Raw genomic sequence first — 18,010 nt, 5'->3', positions numbered from 1 at the left:
GTATATTACCCATGTTTTGTTTTCCTCACCTGAAATGAAAGCAGTTAACCAATTTATCTGAGACATTTTTTGAAAGTGTTTAATATTCTTCAATATCTGCCTATTCTCTGTGTTAGGTGAAATTTGGTATTATGTTTTGTTTTAAATACTAAATGTAAAGACTAATTTTACTCCCATTAAATAGAATTATTTTTGGGCAGTAGTTTGCAAACTATCCATTGTTCACTTGAACAGTACCTAATAAATGAGAAAAGGCTTAAAAAAACCAGCATAGGAATATGCATGTAAAGAATGTATCATAGAAATATAAATGGTCGTTTAAAAATGAATTCATATCATATACTGGATGATACAATATTTTCAGCATGGCTACATAATGTGAGTGGTTTTGTATTAATGATGAAATATGACATGAGCTAATGCTGTTCTTAAGCAGTTCTATATTTTTTATTTGTAAATATATTTTTTAATCAGCTTATGTTCTGCTTTGTATATGTTGTATTCATATCTAATAGCAATAAAACTGGGACTCAAAATAGTTTTGACTGTTAAGCTCCAAAGTAATTTGTTATTTTTTTCCTTATAATTTTCTAATAGTATGTCTCAGTCATTTTCTTCAGGTAAAGCAAAAAAAGCAGAATACCTGAATTTACCACTAGCCTTGAAAAAGTGTAATATTCTTTGCCTACTGTATGCAATTACAAGTGTTAAATATGTCAAACAAATTTTAAGCTATGTAAAAGGAACACTTTATAATACAGGATATTGTATTTGGACTTGATTCATAAGCTACTGTCTGTGTACAAACTAGTCTGACACAGCTGCTAAATACTTTGGGGTGAACAAAACCACTCAGCATATCCCTTTAAATACAGATGCTAATACATTTGTTCAGTGCAAGAAGAAAAGAGTTGTTGCTGAAGTAAAATTAGACAATAGAGCCAATTTCATTTTTTATGCATGTGAATGTAGAGTGCTTGAGGTTATTAGTTGAAACTGAGTAACCTTTCCAGGCTTTCATCTCTTTCTTTTCAAATTTGAATATGAAAAGCATATTCAAGTCAGAGACCATCACTTTAATGACATTTGGCAGTCATTTGATTTATTAGATTTTAGAAAAAAAATTCCTTTTAAATATTTCATCATTCTATGCTAATCCCAGTAATATTGCCAGCTGAAGCCATGTACCTGTATTAGTGGAGACAGAATGGTGTGGAATTTTTTCTGTCATCCTAGTAAAATTTCCATGAATCTACTGAATAATAAAACAACCTTATTGAAATATTCAGATTTGGGTTTTTAGTTAAAGTGTCTTAGGATACATAATAAAAGGAAATGTCTTTTGAAAGGAGGGGGTAAAATTACTTCATCAAATATTGAAAGGACTTGACAGCAATGGAAATTGTTCTATATGATGGATATTTTTACAATAGGATACACCTGCTTTTCAGTTTGATTAATCATTTAATTTACTAGGGGAAATGTAAGCTATCTCCATAATAAATTAGAGTACTGACTTACAGTTTGAACACTGAATCTAGAAAGTCAGTCTTCTGAATCTGATTAATACTTCAAGTGATTTAAGTTTAAAATCAAAAATTGTCAAAATATTTCCACATAGGGGAAATATTTTTAATAAAGATATGAACTTGAAAGAAATGAAAGAAGTAAAAAGAATTTTTTTTGACATTTCTGTATTCCAACATGTTGTGTTTGCTCTTTGAAGAAAGTTGTCTTTGAATGCTTACCTACATACTCCACTTTGGAAACCAGAGTGGCTTTTCTTTCTTCAAATTACCTAGGGAAGTACTTGTGACTTTCTGTTGAGTCTGACATTCACACTTAAATATAAAAACATTATTACAATGTATCTGTACACAATACCATAGACCTTGCTGAGTAGTGCGAGACAATTTTGCAAGGAAAGGAAAAATGTAATTTTACTTAAAAGAGAATAAGAAAAGGTCTGATCAAGCACAATAGTGTTTAATCTTTTGACATAATTAATATGAACTCTTAAAGGTATGTTTGATTTAACTAGTCAAGTTCAGTATATGAAGTTGAATTCCATATAAATGCAATTGTCCTTTATATGCCTAACAACTTTGTGACTTGATGGATTTTTATTGAATGGGGTATTGTCTGCAGGAGGCACTAGCTATTCTCTTCCCTTTGAAAAAACTTTGGTACCTAATAAAACTGAAACTGTTTCCAGAAGTTACAGGATCACTTTGCTGTGTGGCTAAAAAGTAATGGCAACTGAAATTAGTGGTTCAGATAGCATTATTACCTAAAGATAATCTTAACTTAATCTTCTTCAGTAGACTATGACTATTGACAAAATATTTTAAGCATCAAGTGTCAATCAGTATCTGTTGCAACAATATTCATAACTGCAAACCAAGGGGTTTAGATTCTTCCCATGTCTATGTTAAATCAATCCATCAGTGTTAGTTCTACAAACTACCCAATGGTTCACATGTATGTTAGGTTTGTGTTAACACTTCAAGAAACACAAAATTATTGTTTTGGTTTTTGTTTTGTTTTTAAATAGGAAGTTGAACAATCTGGATTAAAGTTACATCACTTGGTTTTACGAAGTCATGAATTACATCAAATGAAACAATACAGCAGCTGAGTGTAGAATACAAATAAAACAATTTCCCTGCAGAGGACACTGCATTGTCACTTCCAAACCCAACGGGTGGTCAGAGGAGTGACTGTAACTACAAAACTGGTGAGTGGCACCTATCCTTGAGCAGGTGTGTTCCTTTCCTAAAATTCTTATGAAAATGCTTGCAACAAAGCCTATTTGCTATACATTATATATGCATTTATCTCTGTACTGTTGTATTTGTCATTCTTCAGCTCTTTTGGGAAATACCAATGATGATTTTTAAGACCTGAGATCCTGATGCAATTATTAAGTCTAAACTAAAATACAAAAGTAGGCTTGTGTAAGAAATTGAAACTGCAATATATTTAAATATGCTGGTAGCGCATACATTTTAAAATTAGGTTTTATATAACTATTTCTTTTTTTTGAAAGAGCACAAACTAATTTTTTTCCTATTGATACATGATACAGCAAAAGGAAAATGTTCTATCCAACCATGTACAACTGAAATACATTTGAGAAAATATGTCATGGATTTGATCATTGCTTGTGAATACTAAGTGTACCTTTAACAAGAATTTTTTTTAGTGGGAAATCATTCACCTGTATTTAATACTAATAAATTGCTATTTACTTCAGAATACTGAATCCTGCATGTTGCATATGCTAAACTCTAATAAATGAACATCTGTAAGTCAGTCTCAATCCACCATTGTGACTGCAAGGGCATTGATCTTTGAAAGGCCTTGGGAAAGAAAAAGAAACTCACGAAGAAAACAGTTCTGTGAAGTCCTGAATTCACGAGGCTTCCTTTCATTCAGACAAACAGGATTTCTGGCATCATGTGCTAAGTAAGACATTGCATAAAGGAGAACTCTTTTTATAAGCTGGACAATTTCATTTTGTTAGCTTCTGTAGGCACAGATGCTCTAGTTAGGCAGCCATAAATGGAATTTCTTTTTCAAAACCTGTTGAAATAATACCATAACCCAATAAAAGCTTCTTAAGGCTTTTCATTGCTCTTGCTTTTTGAATTTTCATTGCTTTGAATATAATAAACATTCAGAAGTTAAAAAAGTCTTATACAATATTCTGATTCCTGGGTATATTAGTTATGTTGTAAGTATAGTTGTATTTTAAGTATTTACCTGTTTGAACTTCAAAATATTCCAACAAATCAATATTAAAAGGTGGGTTTTGGGCTTAATTGCTTCAGGACTGTATTCTGCAGCATTACACTAATGTGGTTGTTATTTTTAGTGGTTTGCTTAGATAATTGTCTAATTTCTACTCAGATTATCTTTGCATATAGGGTGAAAAACCTAATGAGTCTGCTTTTTGATAATACCAGTTGAGAAGCCAGTAAGATAATAGTAATGAAATCTGCATGTGTGTTTACTATAGCTTTGCTGCATCTCTTATTCATGTCTAATTAGATTTGAGTATGCTGAATATTTGAGGTTAATTGAATATTTTCTTTAATAAAAATGAGATTTGCATGGGTAGAAAGAAATTTACTTTGAGCTTAGAAGGAAACTAATAGTCTTTTAGACTTTTGCATGGAGAAAATCAGAGTAAGTCCATAAGTAATCTAAAAAAATCACTAATTCTTATAATAAATAAAGCATTTTATATTATCTATAACTGGAACAGATTGACTGTTTTAAAGACATCTTAACGGTTACAGAAGGCTTCATGAGATTCATTGCTTTAAAAAATTTGATTTTTTTCCCATACCTTTTGAACATTCTTCATTGTCATTGTTTCGCATGTGAGATAGAGAAAATTAACAGGAGCTTGTTGAAAAACAGTATAGTAGAGCTCCAGTAATCTGGACATAGAAGATCCCATGGGTTTCCATTTTCACAGGTGATTCAAGCATGTAACTTGGCATTAATTGGCTTTTTTCAACTATGACTTTTTCACTGAGAATGGTTAGAAGATAATTTTCTTTCTTCCAGAGTCTTGGAACAAAAACTTGGATGGGGAATTTCAGACAGGAAGTTTAGACAGTTTAGGATCATGCTGCAAACCTCTTGATTGCCCATGACATTGTGTGGTACCTCCTGATGACCACAGTGACTGAGAGCAGCTGTTGTGTTTGGTACCACTGAAAAGAGTTATGAGAATATCTAAGAATGCTTCCAAGCACTACAGGCCCATACATTCAAAGAACAGTGAAACTTGCCAAATTATTCAGTGGTTCTAGAGAACAGACAGCAGAAATAGAAGAAAGTAATATGAAAGCTGGCAAAGGTTTTAGATGAAATTTAATTGGGAAGCTTTCTTTTCTCAAAAACTTTTCTCTCTTAGATAAACATGTGACTAATTGAACAACTTGAAGTACAAGTGGAAGTAGAAAGGGGAGGTGTGGGAAAGATGGGATGTACTTTTTATTAAAAATAAACTTCTGAAGATCCCTGTTCTAAAAGGGGATTCCTCAAATGTTAAGGCTTTGCATCAGGAAACATTGTTATAATTCTGTGTGTTTATTCCTTTTCTACAATAAGCTCAAGACTGTGGAGTATTTTTTTCTTCACTTGATGAAAATCTGCTTCATCATGTAGTTGTTCAGTTGTGTTAGAATGTGACCTATGAAAAAGCTGAGCTATAGCAGAACAGCAATATTTTGAATTACAGAGATTTCTAACAAGGTTCCAAGGTCATTGTAATATTCAGCTTTTAGTACTTTTTAGGACTAACTTTAAAATTATAATTTTAGAGGCTAACTGTCACAAGTTAATTTTGAATTATTCTTGCAATTAATTGGATAGAAAGAAATGTGAAATGTTCCATGCCTTGCAGCAATGTTAATCCTGCTCAGTTCAAGCAGTACTAAGGGGTGCTATGAAAACATGTTATTAATCAGGATCTAAAAATATACTTTCACTCTGGTTAATCATTTTCTCCAGACTTGAATGAAGTTGTGCTGAATGTATTACTTACTAATCTGAATTTTTCCATTGAGTGAAATGAATTTGAACTCTTTAGGTTTGTTAATAATTTGCATTTAAAATTGTTTTAGGTACAATATTAGTAAACTTAGGAAATTCCTTTTAGGATGCTTATGGGAAAGGGAAGGATCTGTTGATGTGGCATTTCCTTTGAAGTTCTCTGGCTGTCCATCTGTCTCCCTGCTGCCTCCCCATCACTTCCTGTGGTGGCCTTAGGAGCACTTGGCCATGAGAGCAGCACATGTGGAAAGTCATCCACATGTCCAAAAGAACAGATGACAATAACAGCTTCTTATAACCTAAGAAAGTAAGAAATTGAGAGTGGAAACCAAGGCTTCAAAGGCAGAATGCCAGTGCCTTGCTTTCAGTTAGTAGAGAAAAAGGTGGCAAATTGCAGATTCCTTTGATTGAATGGCTTAGCAACTCAGCCACTGGAGTGTCTGTTTGTGCTAGTAACCCATTCCTAACAGCTGCCCATGGACGAGCTGGGAACTGCTCTGGGGAAACTGAAAAATCAACAGCTCTGGGAAATGGGTTCCTAGGACTGAGAGAGCTGTGTTCTTCAATAAATCCCTCTACAAGGAATTGAAAATAATTTCTTATGTCCTCATATTGTTGTATTCCAATACTCTCATCCCATAGCAGAGTTGATACTTCCTCTTTATATAAATAAGTTTATTTTGGGTAGCAAAAGACAGTATGAGATATGTTAAAGATTTCTGTCTGCACAGGGGAAGAGGAAATCTTATTTTAAGGTGGAGAGTCAAAAAGAACTGTTGTGAGTACAGTGGCAGAGTAACTATAAAAAAAGTGAATATTAAAAATGTTGGAGTTTAATGACAGACTAATTTGTAGCTCCATCTTCTCCCCTTAAAAGCAGATGAAAACTCTTCTGAAGAGCTATGTTTGACTCTTTGGGGCCTATATTAATTCTAGTTCTGTCCTAGCAAAACCTTTTAGATTTCATCTCTTTATTTAATATTTTTAAATTCCTGTAACACCTTTTCAGTCTTTATAATCTTTCACAGTAGTTTGCTGATATTTGCAGACTGATACCATTTGCAGGCAAGCAGCTATTTTCTCTAATATTAAAATGCCCAAAAACTTCTTAAAGAATTTCTTAAAACCCTGCTTCTCATTCTTCTATTATGTTTTCCAAACCAAGGCTAACTTTCACTCTAGGTCATATTAATAGTACAAAAATTAAAAGCTGATCCTTGTGTTTGTATTTGAAATTAAAACAATGAAAAGCTTTCAGAGCACTCACTCACACTCCCCAGGCTGTGGATTTTCTCCAGTCCATTGGTCTAGAGGTTTCTTTTATTGAAATATTGTGGCAGGAAAGGAGGATTAAATTACTGAGGCTGTCAAAAAGGACAAGCACTCTGCCATACATTATCATTATCACTGGCTTCCTCAGTGGAAGAAAATACAGTAAATCACTTCAAATACAAAGCAATAAAGACCACTGGCTTTTAAAATCATGAGTGCTATTGCCATTAACAGAAAGTGACAGCTATGTGGCATGCTTAGATGCTGCTTGTATCTTTTTTGACAGTGTGCACATAAACCTGCCAGTGACACACCATTAGATCACATGACCCTTCAAATTTGATTCTAGCATTGTTGCTTTTCCTTAGAAAAAAAGAAAGAAATGTTTATTTTTCTTTGTTCTTTTCCTCATGCTCTTCTAAAAGGTGAAAAACATTTGATACTAATAGTAATTCTGATTTGCTTTGCAGTGATAAATGTGGTTAAGGCAGATAATTGTGCAGAAAGATCTCAGGTCTGCTCTAAAGCTAGATCTGCACGTTGGCAGATAGATGTTAGTGCTGGAAAACTCTGTTATAGGTCTTAGTAAATAATGCTTGTGGTTCACCTCATGGTTTGTCTCTTTTGAGGAGGCTGGACCAAGGAGTTAATACCTAGCTAACTAACTAGAAAAAATTTTGTTTCACCTAGGAATGATAGCTGCATTCTGATGGGACAGTTGCTCTTACTTCTTTCTAGTGTAGGTTCATGTGGCATGGAGTACTGCAATCTCACATAATGCTGGATTAGTGCTGTGGGTTGGGGTTTGGTTTGGGAGTTTGGTTGGTTGGTTGGTTTGTTTTTAACAAATTTGTTCCACAGAAGAGAGGATCTATCACCAGTATTCTATCACTAATGAATCTGAAACGCACATATCTGCCCAGTGTAGTGTAGTACATTCGTTGCTTTCTGAATTCAGAATACTGCTAAGAGTCTAAGAGCTGCAGAAAGTGTTCCTTGGCCCTAGAATTTCCAGAAATAAATAGGTAGATAGATAGGCAGCTATTATGTGAATGCATATGAGAAAGAATATAAATTATTCTTGTCCAATTTTATAATAATAATAAATTTGTTCTCATTCAATTTTTTGATTGTGATAGTATGTACATTACTTATACAGAATGAATGACATAGTTTGATTACATTTTCTCTTGAATGTCAATTGTTAAAATGGAATAATTGCTAATTTCAAGATTCATTTGATTTGTGTAAGAATAGGAAACCTGCTGATTGTATTTGATGTGTTGGAGTTACTTGTAAATCTTTTAAATATGTATTTATTCACAAATCACTGATTCTCTCCACAGTAAGGAGGAGTGATCTCTCTTAATTTCATTTCTAGATCTGAGTTTCATGTCTTGGCCAGAAAACAGGTTTTACTGGAATGGAGCAGGGAACACCATGAAATGATTACTTGTCAGGATGGAAATATCACACCAAAACAATTCTTAGGTTTGGAGATTTAAAAAAAAAACAACTAAAAAATACTTAATAAGCAAGCAGATAACAAATTCCACCATACAGAATAGGAAAGTGGTAAATGGTCTACTAAAATTTGACAATACTGAGGATAAAATACTCTTTTTTTTCCTTTTTTTTTCCCATAAGTGATAAATTAAGCAAAGGGAAATAGCTAGTCAGTGTGCTGTGATTTCTCCTCTAAACACTTGGATATTTTTAATAATTATTGTACAAGCCTAAGGTGAAAGTAAGGTAAGACTACAGCAGTGAGGTTTTTCTCTGAACAGAAGCGTTCATCTTCTACATGTTGCTGCCATGGTAGTGCCACTGTGTTTGTAGGTGGGTTGTTTTCTGCAGTCACTGATGTGTCTGGTTTGGCCCGTGGTGAAATTTCAGTTCTGCTGTGACCAAATAGAAAGACAGGAAGTTCACCAGTAGTCCAGTTCTCCACTTGATCCTAGCAAGAGGACCACCAAGAAAGAAAATTTATGGAAAGATTGTGCCATACACCAAAAGTTTCCAACTCTGTGTGTTTTAAACCTGGCCTAGTTAGATCTTCAACACGTGTTTTCTATCACAAGCCTGACAAACCAGTATCAGAGCTTTTTCAGCTGAAACAGGAACTGAACTAAACTAATGCTTTAAAGCTCAGGAAACCAAATTATCAAGGATATAAATATCATTGAAAATTGCCTGCAGATGGTTTAGCTTGATACTTTATTGGTGTTTGTGCTAGGCAAAATTACAACAGCATAGGCAGTGTATTATGTCTATTAAGTAGTGTATTAATTTATTTTTTTTCCTGTCACAATGAATGTTGCTGGAAATGATACTCACAATAACTGGATCCATATTGGAACATAAATAAATGGGTAAATATCATGGGTTTTTTTGTCTTCTAAAAGAAGAATCACTTGAATGAATAGCTCTTAAAAAAGATATACTATTGTAATATATAAAATTATTGCTAAGTCAAATTTGCAACTATATATATTGCAACTATTTTTTTAGTTGAAACTGAACCAGTTTGACCCTGAAAATAATGCATTTTGCAGCTTTATACACTTTTAGTTTATGCTTACAAATAAATGTTAGTTGGTGTGGAATTTATATAGAAAATACATATTTTTTAGAGTCCTGTTTAGGTTGGAGAAGAACTTTCAGGTCATCAAGTTCAACTGTTAACCCAGCAATGCACTAATATCTCCAGGGATAGTAACTCCACCAGTTCCCTGAGCAGCCTGTTCTAGGGCTTGACAACTCTTTCAGTGAATAATTTTTTTCTTAATAGCCAGTCTAAAATTATTTGGAGTGGAATTCACTGTTCATGCATATATGATTTCAAAATAATGATTGTTCTCTCTTTTCAATTTCATTTATTAATATGGAATAATTTTAGAAGTTTATTAGAAGTGTTGATTTTGGTTCTACATTTGAATTAATGGCTTTAGTTGCAGAAATGCAAAAATAATCAGTATCCAAAAAAAAAAAAAAAAGAAAAGTATGCTGTTAAATAGAATTATATAAAATATATAAGCATGAGGTCTTAGGACACTAGGAAGACTTAGGAAGACTGAAATCCTTTTTAGGTTACTAATTGTTGCAAACCAGAAAGATGGTTCTTTTCTTTTGACAAACATATTTTCTTTATGTTTTCATAAAGACAGTCATTGTCTCTGTCATTAATGTGGAGATTTTGTCAAAATATTTGATTTCCTTATATCTGTATTGTGTGACATGGGTAGCCTTTTTGTTTTGTTTCTTCTTCTGTAAAATGGGGATTCAAATTCCTTATTAATTTTAGGAAGATATACTTGCTAATATTTGTAAAGCTTTGGAATAAAACCAGAATTATTATTTCAGCATCTGAACCCCATCATTATCTACTTACATGTTCAAACCTTAAAATCAATTAACAGGACACATTTCTGGCCATCCATTTAACTTTTGTAACTGTGTCACAGTTTTGGTTTTTTTTCTTACATTGCTGCCTTTCAGCATTCTAAGAGTGTAGAAATTTCAGTCATGTAGTGAACCTTCTCTGATTCCTCATGCCAGACTGTAGCTGAAGTGCTGGGACCTGGAGGTAAAGTCTGTGCTCTTCTGACAAGTGTCAGGAGAGACATATGTGAAGAATGGAGGAATCCATTCTTCTAACAGTCACCCTGCTGTGATAACAAGAGTGAACAGCTTTATGCAAGAGGTTTCCAGGCTGATCCTGACAGGTGCATCATCTCTTGGTGGGAAATGATTGTTATTCCAAGGAACAGACTATATGAACTTATTGTTCCCCAAAGTAACAAAATCTTTGCCTCCATGTTACAGAATAGAGCATTTGTAGAGTGTAAGCTTCACATTAATATACTGAATTCATGCACAAAGTTTTCTACTTGCTTCTTAAAAACTCTTATCTCTGGAATACAAAAAAAACAAATTATCAATTTGCCTATATAAGAGCTTCTGTCCAGTTGCTCTAAATGACCTGCTCATGATAATGCCTTTAAGTGTTCTAAAAACAAAAATAAATAATTGTTCAGGCTTTCATAGTAAAACATGCTTTAAGTTTAAAACACTGTTTTTTCACTTTTCTTTTGGCAAAGAAGTTTCATTTAGTTCTATTCTTTCCTGCACTGCCTAGCAATTAACTTCTCACATGGTGATTTTTAACAGGATGTTAAAATTTCTTCCTATGCAGTAGGTTTGTAACTCCTGCAAGGAAGTGTGTACTTATACCTGGCATTACAGAAAAGAAATGTGGAAATCAGCTAGAGAGAAAGTCTGGGATCCCAGAGAGAAATATAGGAGAGTAATGCTATCCATAGCTTTATTCATGTATTCATATTTTGTATAAGATATCCTTTCCTGTAGCCTTGGATGTAGTGTAACTTGATCCTAACCCATTTGAAATTATGTCTATTGTAACATTTTTAGGTTGTAAAGCTCACAAACATTCACAGTTTGACCAGTGTTGCCAAGACATAGCAAATGCTAGCTCTAAATTCCTGTCATTTTGTCAATCTCAGTGATTTTGGCCCCAGCTCAAGCCACTAATTCAAGCCAGCTCCAACACAATACTGGAATTATGTGTTTGAAAGGAAAGCCATACTTGGAGGCAATGGGTGTAATTTAAGTTCATAGAAGAAAAGCATATATTTTGTGTAGTTGTTTGTATAGCCAAATAAACAAGAATTGTACCATGGAGTGGTGGGAGGGGGAACAAAAATGAAACATCTCTGTAAGCCTGTGGATCTATGACTAAAACTTCTCTGTCCTAGTACAGCTAAATAATACTAAAGAAGAAGGGAAGATTTAAAGAGAGGGTCTTGGACTATTCTTGTCATGGAAAAATGTTGAATTTAATTGATAAAGAGCTTTTGTTTATGTAGCAGAAGAATAAAAAACAGAATTAAGTTTTGGCTTTTTTCCATTTTTAAGTTGATTTTTAATCTTTTCTGAATACATTTTTTTCTTGTGTTTCTGTAAAATTTACAGTGCTGACTGATACCCCAGAAGATGAGCAGAACTTGAATGTGAAGATACTGATTTTGCTGAATCTGTTTGAAAAAGATATTCCAGAATCAAAGAAATACCATTGAACATGACATTGGTGGTGAGTTTTAGAGACCACTTTCTTGTAAACGTTTGTAGCTTTAAAATTATTTGTTGAATTTCTACTTTTCTCTGCAAGATTTCCTGTGAAAGTAATTGTTTTACATAGTGTCAAGAAGAAATTCTTTCATATTAACTGAAGGCTTCCACATTTGTTTTCAAAAGTCTGCAGAAACTATTACTGTCATTCCTTAAAATATATTAAAAAAATCCAAAACCAAGCAGCATCCCCAGCTCGTAGGAATTAATTTATAAAACCTAAGAACTTTAAGGACATGTCTGCTTCCTGCAATTCTCTATTTTGTACAACATACTTCATTTTAATAGGAATATATATATATATATATATATATATATATATATATATATATATATATATATATGTATGTATGTATGTATGTATGTATTAAACTTTATGTCAGTAACCCTGCATTGCTGATGTCTGTATCTTATTTAAAGTTACAGTGTGACCCCCAGAGTAGTGGCAGCTTTTGTGTCCTCCATACCAAACTGTACCGAAGCAGTGGGAGTGTAATACTGGGGGTTGCTTAGGGGTCACTTTAGCCTGAGCACCCCTCTGGTAAAGCCTGTGACCAGCCCTTCACTGTGACTTCCCAAAGCAAGGTGAGCTGAGTAGGAGCTGTGGAATCTTCCCTTTCCTGGGCTGTTGGAGAGTGTTTTTGTACTGCTCATAGGAAGACTGGAGAGGGTTACTCAGTCTTCTTGCAGTCAGGGAAGTAAAATGTTCTCCTTACCTGTGGTAGCAGGGTCATGGTTACCAATGGTGCATTTTTTCCCCTCCAACTTCATTTCAATCCTCTTTCCTGTTGTGGTGAAGCTCAGGGAAGGAGCTGAGAGTTTCTTGGTGATAAAGCAGTCCCTCTGTGGGTGCATGAACCAGCTGCAAGCCTGGACACAGTGCACACAAGGTACCCTTTGGAGAGCAGGAACTCCAGTTAGCCCTACTGGAATGCCAGGCCAGTGTAACTTTGCTGCTGCTGGGGGTAATTACCATACCTTGAGCAATGGGGAGCTGAGTATTGAGGGAGAGAAACAGGCTTTCTTACCATTTCCATTATCATGCATGATTTGCATCCATGCTAAAATACTCAAAGAAGAGTATAAATACTCCAAGTTCCAGGAACACAATAAGGAAAATGCAAAGAATCAAATCTCCACACCCTGGAAAAATAATACACAAATTTGATGCACTTCTTAATGTGGCTGAACACTTAAGCTTTGCTGCACCGATTTTTCTCCAAGTAGTTGTAGAAAAGCACATCTCCTCTATAAAGGTGTTTTGTAGTCTCTCACTGGAAGATTGTTTTTGCTCTGTATTTTAAGTCCATAATTCCAACTGTCATAATTACTATTTGATAAGATTTATTAGTGATATAAGTATAATTTTTTACCATCTCAGAAAACTCTTAAAAATCCTAATCATCTGAGAGAATTGTTATGACAGGAAGGACTGTTTTTTGTTACTAGTTATTGTTCTGTCAAAAGCTAATCATTATTATGTAATGACAGCTACTTCAATATTGAGGAGCATTTCTTCCCCTAATCATAAGACATTTGAACTAATTTTTACTGAATATGTATTATGTCTATTATAGTGATAGTTAATAGCTAAAAAGATTTTTATACTTTTTCTTATCCACACTTCTGCCCTTCCCTGCAGTTATGTTTTTCTGTTGAATCCATAACATGTAACACTGCATATTTTCTGAAAATTTAGAAATTTCAGAGAATTGAAATGAATTTTGCATTAATATATGTCAGATCACGGTAGAAGATCATGCTACTCTATTTTCTTGGACAAATTTATTGGAAAGGATCTGTTGTCAAGATCTGGGCATAAACTTCAATTAAATATAATGGCATGATAAATAGAATTCCTGAGTAATATGTACATTTTCTCTGAGGTGGCTATTGGTTTGAGGGAAAAGGAATAAACGTAGACAAAGAAAAATTCACAGGACACTACCACATGAAGATGTAGTCATTCTCTGATACCCTGAGCTTCATTCACTCTGTTTGAGGACTGCAAGCATGGATCTTTTTCATATCTTGTTCCTTTCATTGCTGATTGTGTGGAAGTGGCCTCCATGAAATCTGAAGCAACTAAGGGCACGACTAAGCAAGAAGATGGATGAAAAAGAGACTGTATAGTCAAGACATCTAACAATAAGTCTCAGAGATAATATGACAATATGAAAACTGATAGAGTTAATGTTCTGATATCATTAATTATAGTTATCCTGCTGTTCTTACAGTAAAACCAATACTGTGAAGTCTGCTCTAAAGTTGACAGTTCACTGAGTGATTTGTTCAAGAATATACAAAATGCTTTGGAACTCTAAGAATGGCATCCAATCTGTCCCATAATAAGTCTTTCTACAGGGTAAGTGATGGAAGGTTTATCCTGTGTTTTCCCTGCTCTAAACCTCTTTTGAGCTATCCCAGCAGCCTAGAAGTTGCAGCATGGAGCATCATTGCATGTCCCTGAGTACTTACCCTAATTATTAGAGTAAATACATAACCTTTCTATTTGTCAGCTGTAATTTGCTTTGAAAAGATATGCTGTCAAAATTATTTGTTTTTATTCAAATTCCTTCTAGAGCCATGTTAGGCAGCCTCGTTGCTTTTTGTGCAGGCCTGTGAAAGAGCCTCTTTTTTGACTTAGCAGCATGTTTTAATCACAGCAGCAGAGATTCTGGCCCTCTGGGCTTACTTGGATATTGTGAAAGAGTGTAATTTTAAATCATGTCAGTTAATTTCTTTAACATATAAATTTTAAATACTCCTTTAAAACCCACATACACAAAGATGAAGGTAGTTAGTTTAGTCTAGGGGAATTATCATCTTTGCTTATACTATTTTACAGTAGCTTGGAATTTAAATAATTTTGCGTTGCACAAACGGTAAAGAAAAAGTTGCTGTTTAAATACTAATAATTGTCCAGGATGACTTGGACCCATCATACACACGCAGTACAAAAAATGCATTAATTGGTGTATTTTTTACTTAAAATGATTTCTGACTATGCATATATGTTTTCAATGGAGCTTGGAACACCTTTATTTACACATTGTGAAAAATAACTAATTTATGTATGCAATTAATATATAAATAGTTTTCTATTTTCAGAATTAATTCCAGCTCTGATACTTTCATTAATGTACATTTTAGTTCTTAGGATGCTTAGTTTCCAGTAGGCTGAGTACCTGAAAAGTAAGCTTTCTTTATTATTTATTTACCTCTCTTTTTTTTTTACATATACTAGGAGCCCTTTAATCTGTCCAAATGCTAAGGAAGATTATCAGAACAAAAGTGAAACCTTAAATGAAATTGCTAATGCTGTTTTGTAATGTTTCCTTTCTAGTTTTTGATTCACAGGATGACAGTGCAGTAATTGGAAAGCTCAAAGGAGCAGTGGAAGCCCTCCATGCACTGCCCTCAGTCGAGAGCGGAATGCAAAGATGACTACGAGGCATGAAAGGAAGTTTGCCTACAGAAGAGCCTTCTCCCAGTGTAAATACATGCTTGATAGTGCATCAAAGATGAGATCTTTGTAATTCCTGCAGTATATTTAATGTATAATTTATATGAAAAGGACGCTTGATTTGTAGTTGTAAAGTTTTGTATACTTTTCAGTCTGTTTGTTTTTATATTTCCCCCCTAAGGCTAAGAATGTCTCCACAATGGACAACGTCTTTTAAATAATTAATACCTACATGATTGAACTATGTGCTTTATTTGCATTTTTAAGATATTTTCCTACATAAAACAGTAATAAAAATGCAAGTCAAAATTTTAATTTTTAATAAAAAAACCATAAGCCTTAGAAAACTGATTAAAAATACTTTTATGTTATCCCTAATCACCCCGTTAAATGGAATGCCTGTGATTAGCCTCATTAAGAATTTTATACTGTGAAGATTTTATTAAAAGCAATATATGAAAATTACTTGGATTAATGTGTTAATCTGCCTCTTTAAAATGCTAATATCCATTTTATGCACATTAAATCTCAGTATGTGTTTTCTTTGATGCATGCAGTTCCTATCAATTAAATATAAAAAATTAGGCTAGTTGCAGGACTTATTAAATTACTGCACCCCTTTTTTAAATAACTTTTACCCTTCTACTAACATTATAATCAGCTGTTTATGGTTACCATAATTTGAAGTAGGGGGAGAGCAGGCGCAATCATTTTCTGTACAGTAGATGATTTACTTGCAGCCAACATCTGTCAAAGCACAAAAAGAAGCCATAGAGTGTCAGATTTTGCTTCACCTACTTTGGGCTTTGGGGATGTGCAACTGTTTTCATTTGGGTTTTGTCACTTTTAGAACTTACATCAAACATATACAATAAATTGTTGTATCTGAATAACTACTGTCTAGTGTGGAAAGTTAATTTTACAGCTTTTAACCAATCTCAGTGAAGGATTTAATTGATATTTTTAATGGAGCTGTGAATCAATGCTGCAAAAGGATTGTCTCTTGAGAACGAGGATATAATACATTTCATTTTTTAATTTACTTTTTTATTTGTCATTTTCTTCAAAGGATGTTATAGACTGTGGATTTCCACTGTTTGCAAACAGGCTATGTTTCTTCATAAGCATATGTAAAGTATTCAGAGAGATAAGTAATTTATTAAAATCTACCTAATTTGCCGTGATATATTAAATCTCTGCTTCAGTGATCACAGACCATTTCATTTAGAGAATTAGGCATTCCCTCTTTGTGTGATTAAAGCTCTGGAAAATGAGTTCTTTGCTCCTATTTGTGAACATTCAAAGCCTGCTAATGGCAAGAAGATGGAATAGATTATGAGACAATTCATTACAGTTCAACAGAAAAAAAACCCTGCTATAATGCAGAAATGCAAGTATGAATATCTGCATATAGTTTGAACCATCTGTGCTCTAATGGCTTCAGTAATGGCTCTTCGTCTTCAGTAGGCTTTGAAATGACATCCATACAATATTAATTTGTTGATGTACATTATGAGGCCAATGGAATGAATATATTCTGACCACAGAAATCTCTGAATTCCAGCATGGTCTGCTGGTTGACTCCATTTTAGGGCTTACCATCTTCAGTAGGGCTTCTCATCCAGACTTTGCCAATCCTCACAGCGTTTCATTCCTCTGGAACTTTAGGAGACCACAGACAGCTGCATTCCTAAACCCCTCCATTCTTCAGTTAATGGCCATATGTTTGTTGTCATTTGGGCTGGCACTTAGTTCATCATTTTGGCCACTATTTCTAGCTTTTTTTGGCTCTGTGCATCCATATTGTCAATAAGACTGTTATTATACATTACAATAATTTGAAACAGCCAGATTCAACACTGAGATTAACTGAGTGGCTTTTTAGAAATTTAGTTGTGGTATTCTGTCAGGAGGTTCTTATTATTCTTCTAATACTTTGCAAACCAAACTAAATATCCTGCACATAAACAAAGAAGTGAATTGTATTGAGTTTTTGTGTGTGACTGTTTACTGACTTGCAGGAGAACTATGTTAACTGGTGCTTGTTTTCTTCTGAAATAAACCATGTGGTAAAATTAGAAAATCAGTGATGTTCATCTCACTTAAACATTTACAGTAACACCCTTAACACTTAATCTTCGCCATCTGAAGTTGGAAACTTAGAAACCAAGAGTTCATATATTCATTAAACACAGATCTCTTCAGTAAGTTACTGAAAAATATTCCAGTTGACATTTGGTTACATTGTGTTAACTGCTCTCAGTGACTCCAACATTAACATGTATAATTTGCCTCAGGTTCCTAGACATATTTCTTTGTAAGCCTCACTGTTACTCAGTTTCAGATTTTAAGAAAATAATCCTCATTTCTATTCATGTTTATTGCTAAAACAGATATAATATTCAGCAAGGATTTTCCCAACAGATGGATTGTATTATCTTATGCAACATAAACATATGATCATAGCAGAAAGTTTTGTTCTTGCATTAAGTAGTCTGTATTTCCAAAAAGTTCTTAAATCTTAATTCTAAATGCTACATTGTGCGGGAAAGT

At 33.8% G+C, this 18,010-nt stretch overlaps 1 protein-coding gene across 5 annotated transcripts in view; it reads left to right on the top strand.

The window, feature by feature from the left end:
* Positions 1 to 17,540, top strand: part of LOC110484420 (protein fantom) — a 49,274-nt gene extending 31,734 nt beyond the window's left edge. For 3 of the 5 annotated variants that reach the window (XR_013340755.1, XR_013340753.1, XR_013340754.1), the window contains 3 exons: positions 2,555 to 2,737; positions 11,836 to 11,953; positions 12,412 to 14,981. Coding sequence is in view for 1 of the 5 variants with exons in the window: in XM_077786332.1 (XP_077642458.1) it covers positions 11,836 to 11,939 (104 nt within the window). In the remaining 4 variants the exon portion in view is untranslated. Of the gene's footprint in view, positions 1 to 2,554; positions 2,738 to 11,835; positions 11,954 to 12,411; positions 14,982 to 15,337 lie in introns of those variants that run through there. The other 2 variants (XR_013340752.1, XM_077786332.1) reach the window with 2 other exon arrangements.
* Positions 17,541 to 18,010: the final 470 nt, after the last annotated feature.

This window comes from Lonchura striata, chromosome 13 (genome assembly GCF_046129695.1).
Source record: "Lonchura striata isolate bLonStr1 chromosome 13, bLonStr1.mat, whole genome shotgun sequence".
NCBI classification, from domain to species: Eukaryota; Metazoa; Chordata; class Aves; order Passeriformes; family Estrildidae; genus Lonchura; species Lonchura striata.
The sequence above is the reverse complement of the archived record's forward strand: the minus strand, read 5'-3'. Positions and strand labels throughout refer to the sequence as shown.